Genomic DNA, 7,045 nt, shown 5'->3' with positions numbered 1-7,045 from the left:
TCATAGTAACATACTAGTTATGATCGAGTTGCAAAGATTGATATACCGATATCTTCAATGGCCAAGTTTTAACCACGCAAATGTCATTACTTAACCTCATTATGAAATGATTAAACCTCCTTCGGAAAGGGTATTTCGAAGGACGTGTTCTAGATATTATTTATATTCAAATAATGACATCGCTACACATCATTATGATATGTGAGAGTTAGAGATTAAAATCTTTTCATAAGGTTAAGATAAGACCACTTCAAAATAGGTATTTTGAAAGGATATGATGGGAACATATATGGTTTTATCTTAATAACTTGGCAATGCAATTTATATTTCAATTCTTGAAAAGTTTCGATTGAGATGTCAATTTCGAAATATGTGGAATTGAGTGGGAGTTAGGAAATTATCATGTGAAGACATGGAATTTAGTGGGAGCTATCATCCTTTGAATATTTACAACTCACCACTCATTAAAGAATGACGAGCTAACACCTTCCTTCATAGAGGAAGTTTTGAGTTTTCAATTCTGGATGAAAATGGACTATGATGAATCCAATTACATCAAGGGATGTTGGATTAGTATTAAGAGATACACATCGTATCAACATTCACATAGGTTATTCATGAAGATGAAAATGGAATTGCCATTAGCAGTCATGGTCGTTCATTGAACCTATGAACGGTTGATCTCATGATTATTAGTAACTGACGCGGATATGGACCCAATGGAAGAAGTTGTGCTCGACATAGAGCACCAAACAAAACCAAGCCCGAGTAATACATTTTTTATGCATGAAAATTGGATGGGTTTGCGTAAAAGAGAGGTATTATGCGCGATTGAAGCTCGAGACCCGCACACCCCTTGATGCCGTGTGGGAACAAAAGGAAAATCACATGGGAACAAGGGGAGAGGGCCGAAATGTGGCGGCACCAAGGGAGAAGAACCCAATTTTATATTTTTGCATTTTTCAACATAGTTTGAATAAGATTTGACAAAAGAGTCTAAGTTGTAAGTTCTATGCATCTAATCATCCTAGAACTTACAAACTAGCATTTAATGTTTACTTGGAGGCCAAGGCTTTTGTCCTATATAAGGACCTAGCCTCCTCATTTGTAGATCATCCAAGTTGAAGTAAAAACCTTTTAGAGAGAGAAACCTGTTGTTTCAATCTTTTTCAAAGAGTCGATGATTTCGAGTCTTGCCTTGAACTAAGGACGTGCTCCGCAGTTTAAGTTGAATTGCTTGACGCGTTTCGAGTAATTCCCCATTGTTATCACTATAGGTCTAGTGATACCAAATATCCCATTGTTTTCGGTCTCTTCACAAGGAATCGAAACAAATATCCTTTATCTTTTGCACAACATAAACCCAAAAACAAAACAATTAAGTCTTCCGCTTCGTATACGCATCAAATGGTATCAGAGCTTCGGCTCTTGATCACCCAAAAAAAATCAAGACGGTCCTAAGGAGGTCCCAATCAATTGATAGTTGAATATCCAACGCGCTTGGTATTCAAAGATTAAACTCGGCGAGGTAGTTGAGGTTTAATCGATTGGATCTTGAAGGCACGAATTGAACAAAAAAAAAAAAAAAACACAAAAATCACTGTTCACGGTACTGTTCATGGTACTGTTCACCTTCAAAAAAAAAAAGAGAGAAAGAGTTTCGAAATTTCAAAAAAAAAAAAAACATCAAAATGAATTTCGACGATCCCAATTTTCTCAAGAATCTTCAAAAGGCTTTGAGGAACCTACAAGAAAACGATCCCAAGTGGGTGCCGAGACGAGAACAAGCCATTGAAGAATTCAAGTTCAGTGAACTACCCGAGTTCACGGGGGGCACGGACCCCGAGGTCTATCTCGAGTGGGAAAGACAAATGGATCGGATGTTTGAATTTAAGGATCTCGATGATGAACAATGTTGCAGATACGCTGTTTTAAAGTTAAGGAATGGGGCTTCATTGTGGTACGACAGTTTTAAGACCAGGAGAGTTCGAGCCGGCAAAACAAAAATAACATCATGGCACGTGCTTAAACTAAAATTACAGAAGAGATATGTCCCCGCAACGCATAGGCTCACGACCTATCGTAAGATCACCGATCTTACCCAAGGAAGACTAAGTGTCCTAGATTACATCAACAAATTTGAAAATCTAGCCTTAATGGGAGACTTGGTGGAAGATGAGGACATAAGGATGGCGCGATTCCTACGAGGCTTAAACCGTAACATCGCCCATGTTGTCGAGTTACAGAATTACTCAGATTTCGATACCTTGTGTAGTATGTGTCTCAAGGTGGAGGCACAAGGAAAGACGAAGGTGGCAACCACCTATGGTGAAAATAGCCGGACTTGGAAGAATGAGAACAACTCGAGGACAAGCACAACGGGAAATACCACCGATCCCAAGACGACTCCTACCTCCAGTGCTGCTATCAAACCACCCGCCTCAAAGGAGAATAGCCACACACAGATTCGGTGTTTCAAATGTCAGGGGTTTGGACATTTCAAAAATGCGTGCCCGAATCAACGAACCATCACACTAAGAGAGGCCGTGGAATGTCGTGACGAGCTGTTCGAAGAACAAAGAAAGAACCGAGGGCATTTTTAATCTAGAAGGAGAAGAGGAAGAGGCACACGCCGAGAACGTCGATGATTACGTCGCTCCTAGTTATGACTGTGTTTTGGTTCTCCGAACCTTGCAAGTCCAAACTTCGCCCCTTGAAACGGAGCAGCGAAGTCAAATATTTCACACCAAGTGCCAAGTGAAAGACAAGTGGTGTAGCCTAATCATTGACGGAGGCAGTTGCACCAACGTCGCCTCAAAGGAAATGGTGGAGAAGTTAAAACTACCCACGACACCTCACCCAAAGCCTTACGCCCTGCATTGGCTGGATGACGGGAATAAGGTGAAAATCACTAAGCAAGGAAAGGTGGCACTAACCATAGGATCTTACAACGACGACATCCTATGTGATGTTGTACCGATGGATGCATGTCATGTTCTATTAGGACGACCTTGGCAGTATGACCGGGATGTGGTGCATCGCGGTAGAAGCAACGAATACGAGTTGGTAAGTAGAGGAAAAAGAATTACCCTAAAACCAATGGCGCCAGGTGAAGTGCGTTCCATGAGTGCCAAGCGTGGAAAGACCACTAGCATGGCCATGCTCGCTAGTGAGAAAGAAGTGGACGAGGCTATTGTCAATGGCAACCAGGTTTACCTAATGGTGGTCAATGAGACTCCTAGCAATGGAAGCAAGGATGGATGATTAACCTCGCTCTTGGAGGAGTTCAAGGATGTTTTCCCCGAGGAACTACCCGCTGGGTTACCACCTATTCGTGGGATCGAACACCAAATCGACCTCCTGCCCGGAGCTCCTTTGCCAAACAAAGCCGCCTATCGGTGCAATCCGATGGAGACTGATGCAGGAGCATGTTCGGAACAAGCAAATGAACTTCTTATTAGTCGAAATGTAACTCAACTAGTAAAAGGATTTGAGCTTGGATCGAGAAATGTGTTGATGCTAAAATGGGAAGGCATGGGAGCCGCATAACACGGCTCTGGGCTGCGTATCACGGCTCCTAGGATAATTAGGATACACGGTTTCCTAAATCGTGTAGGAATAATAAGTTAGTTAATTACTATTTCTAATAAAGTTAGGAAAGCTAGATTTTCCTAATCCTAGTCAAATTAGAATACCCTAAATCTGATTGTATTCTAGTTTTTAGTATTTTAATTACTTTCCTAGTTAGTTTAGGAAAGGGGAATAATTTTCCTAGTTAGTTTAGGAAAAGGAAAGATAGCTTAATTTCCAAGCTAGGGTTTAGGTCGACTTGTGACCTCGTTTAGGAGTATATTAGGCCGTGTATGATCAGAGAAAGATCATCGAATTTCCAGCAATAAAAATTGTTTACATTTGTGAGCATTATTCTGATTAGGTTTGCGAGCTTAATCTTTAGATCTTCCTTGCGAGGTCGATTGCGTGAATCTGCGTTTGACACCTTGCGAGGTTAGGACTAGGAATTCACCATACTATCCAGTTACATTCATAATCACGAAATAATCAGTCCAAACAACACAATTTCCGCTGCAAATTTACCAAGTATCACGACATATACAATCTCAGGAATAGCAAACTCGAACGAACAGTTCAACGATCTGTTCAATCTCGTTTTTCATACGGTTTTACATCAAATTGGTTACCGAGCTAAGTTCGATTTATTCCTTAATAGATCTGTCTTGGGACGTTGCTAATCATGGTTAAAGACGGTGAAGAAGGTCCGAAAACATGGGAAGATGGTCATAACAAGCTGAAATTGGAGATGGCTCAGATGGCTTATGTGTTGAAAAATATAGCAAGCATGTTGAAGGCTAAAGAGAAGAAAAAAGAATCGGACACTCCATCCGAATCTGAAGAAGAGGACGAGCAGCCAAAGAGGAAGTCAAAAAATAAGAACGATGATGATCGGGGTTTAAAACTCGATATTCCTGACTTTGATGGCGAGATGGATCCGGAAAAATTTCTGGATTGGATAAGACAAGCTGAAAGGGTTTTCGAGTATAAAGAATACGATGACAAGAAGCAATTTAAAGTTGCAATCTTGAAACTTACAAAGTATGCATCTTTATGGTACGAAAATCTGAAAAAACAAAGAAGAAAGGAAGGCAAAGACAAGATCGAATCTTGGATCAAACTAAAGAAGCACTTGATGAGGCGATTCCTGCCAAGGGATTATGAGCAAGATAACTACTTAAAGCTCCAATCTTTAGAGCAAGGAAGCATGTCCGTGACTGATTACATCAAAGAATTCGAAAAGATGTCAATCGTGTGCGATCTTGAGGAGAAAGAAGAGCTAAGAGTGGCGAGATTCATCAAGGGCCTAACACCCGCAATTGCAACGAAGGTAGAAATTCAGAATTTCGATGGATTTAGCGATGTCTGCAGATTGGCGTTAAAATTCGAAAAGCATGATAAGGCACGAAAACCTTATACTTATTCCAAGGGACAAAGTTCGGGAACAAGTTCGTATTCCAGGCCGGCTCTAGCAAGGCTAAAGAAACCCCGAAAGAAGAACCCAAGGACAAAGGAAAGGTTGTTGCCGAGCCAAAAGGGAATTCTTTGAGGCGTTGTTTCAAGTGTCAAGGCTATGGACATATAGCAAACGAATGTCCTCAGAAACGAGCCCTAACAGCTCAAGAATTATGTGATTTGATCCCCGTATTTGTCACGCCAGAGGAAGAAACAGTCCAAGGGAATGTTGAAACTGATGGTGAAGGAATAGTCTATGATTTGGATCCGTTGAGTGACGAGGAGTGCTTAGTGTTTGCGTAATTTGCATATGGAAACGGTTCACCGAGAATGAACAACGGGAGCAAATCTTCCATACTCGGTGCAAGGTAAACCGTAAAATTTGCAATCTTATTATTGATAGTGGATCGTGTGCTAATGTAGTAGCAAGGGACCTTGTTGATGAACTAAAATTGCAAACTAAAGACCGAGTTAAACCATATAAATTGCATTGGCTGAATGGGGAGAATGGGATTCAAGTTAAGAAACAAGCCTTAGTTTCGTTGAGTTTAGGACCCTATACTGATGAGGTGTGGTGCGATATAATTCCTATGAATGCATGCCACATTCTGTTGGGTAGGCCTTGGCAATTCGATAGAAAGGTTGAACATGACGGGAGAGCCAATGTGTATAGCGTGATGAAGGGTAATGTGAGATATAATCTGAAACCTATGTCACCTAACAAGATTAAAGAGTCTAAAACAAAGAAGGGGAGTATGTTTATGGAGGCTCGGGAGGTTGAGGAAGCTTTAGCTCGTGGAGAACGAACTTATGTGCTGATGGTTCGTGAATTAGGGTCCGTTGGTGTGTGTAATGACCGTGGGGTACAGGAGCTATTAGAAGAGTTCCGGGATGTGTTTCCGGATGAATTACCGGATGGGTTACCTCCTTCACGTGGTATTGAACACCAAATAGATCTGATTCCAGGGGCGGCATTGCCTAATAAGCCGGCCTATCGTTGTAATCCAGAGGAAGCAAAGGAGTTACAGAGACAAGTCCAAGAATTGATAGATAGAGGATATGTTCAAGAGAGTTTAAGTCCTTGTGCGGTGCCTGCGTTACTAGTGCCAAAGAAGGAAGGGACTTGGAGAATGTGCATTGATAGTAGAGCGGTGAATAACATTACAATCAAATATCGCTTTCCTATGCCAAGACTTGATGATATGCTTGACGAACTTTCTGGTTCGTGTGTCTTTTCTAAACTGGATTTGAGGAGTGGCTACCATCAAATGAGGATTCGAGAAGGGGATGAGTGGAAGACCGCGTTTAAAACGAAGCAAGGATTATATGAATGGCTTGTGATGCCGTTTGGATTGTGCAATGCTCCTAGTTCGTTTATGAGGTTGATGAATGAAGTGTTGAGGCCGTTCCTTAACAAATTTGTGGTGGTCTATCTTGACGACATCCTGATTTATAGCAAAGATGAAGAGTCGCACAAACGACATTTGCGAGCTGTGTTTGAAGTGTTGCGAGATCAGAAGCTTTATGGTAAGTTGGAAAAATGTACTTTTATGGTCTCAAGTGTTGTCTTTCTTGGTTATATTGTGGGAAAAGACGGAGTAAGTATGGACCCATCCAAGGTCGATGCTATTCAAGCCTGGCGATTCCGAAATCAACTACAGAGGTGCGAAGCTTTCATGGTTTAGCATCATTTTATAGACGGTTCATCCAGGGTTTTAGCTCGATTGTGGCTCCAATTACAGAGCTAACCAAGAAGGGAGAGTTCGTGTGGACTAACAGCGCCCAAAAGGCGTTTGAAGAAGTGAAACGCAAGCTATGTTCCGGACCTGTTTTAGCACTACCCGATTTTAATAAATTGTTTGAAGTCGAGTGTGATGCAAGTGGTGTTGGGATTGGTGCCGTGTTAATACAAGAAAAGAGGCCTATTGCATATTTCAAATGAGAAATTAAACGGTGCAAGGTTGAACTATTCAACCTATGACAAGGAGTTTTATGCAATCGTGAGAGCATTGGATCATTG

General features: G+C 41.4%; 2 protein-coding genes across 2 annotated transcripts; both read left to right on the top strand.

Moving 5' to 3' along the window:
• Positions 1-1,691: 1,691 nt before the first annotated feature.
• On the top strand, positions 1,692-2,603 carry LOC141613824 (uncharacterized). Its single transcript, XM_074432569.1, has one exon. The coding sequence runs from the start codon at positions 1,692-1,694 to the stop codon at positions 2,601-2,603; it is 912 nt and encodes a 303-aa protein (XP_074288670.1).
• A 1,649-nt stretch (positions 2,604-4,252) lies between these two features.
• LOC141613823 (uncharacterized) lies at positions 4,253-6,967 on the top strand. Its single transcript, XM_074432568.1, has 6 exons — positions 4,253-4,554; positions 4,651-4,933; positions 5,032-5,324; positions 5,429-6,157; positions 6,482-6,623; positions 6,737-6,967. Exons 1-6 carry the CDS (start codon positions 4,253-4,255, stop codon positions 6,965-6,967), a joined length of 1,980 nt encoding a protein of 659 aa, XP_074288669.1.
• The last annotated feature ends 78 nt before the right edge of the window (positions 6,968-7,045 follow it).

The sequence above is a fragment of the Silene latifolia genome, chromosome 11 (genome assembly GCF_048544455.1).
Source record: "Silene latifolia isolate original U9 population chromosome 11, ASM4854445v1, whole genome shotgun sequence".
In the NCBI taxonomy this organism is placed as follows: Eukaryota; Viridiplantae; Streptophyta; class Magnoliopsida; order Caryophyllales; family Caryophyllaceae; genus Silene; species Silene latifolia.
Note: the sequence above shows the minus strand (reverse complement) of the source record. Positions and strands in the feature narration are given on the sequence as shown.

Excerpts from the sequence above, each read along its gene's own strand:
- LOC141613823 (XM_074432568.1), top strand. The coding sequence starts at position 4,253 with ATGGTTAAAGACGGTGAAGAAGGTCCGAAAACATGGGAAGATGGTCAT. Across the intron at positions 4,555-4,650 it reads CAAGCTGAAAGGGTTTTCGA|AAGAAAGGAAGGCAAAGACA; the intron begins GTATAAAGAATA and ends GAAAAAACAAAG. Across the intron at positions 5,325-5,428 it reads GAGGAGTGCTTAGTGTTTGC|TGGATCGTGTGCTAATGTAG; the intron begins GTAATTTGCATA and ends TATTATTGATAG.
- LOC141613824 (XM_074432569.1), top strand. The coding sequence starts at position 1,692 with ATGAATTTCGACGATCCCAATTTTCTCAAGAATCTTCAAAAGGCTTTG.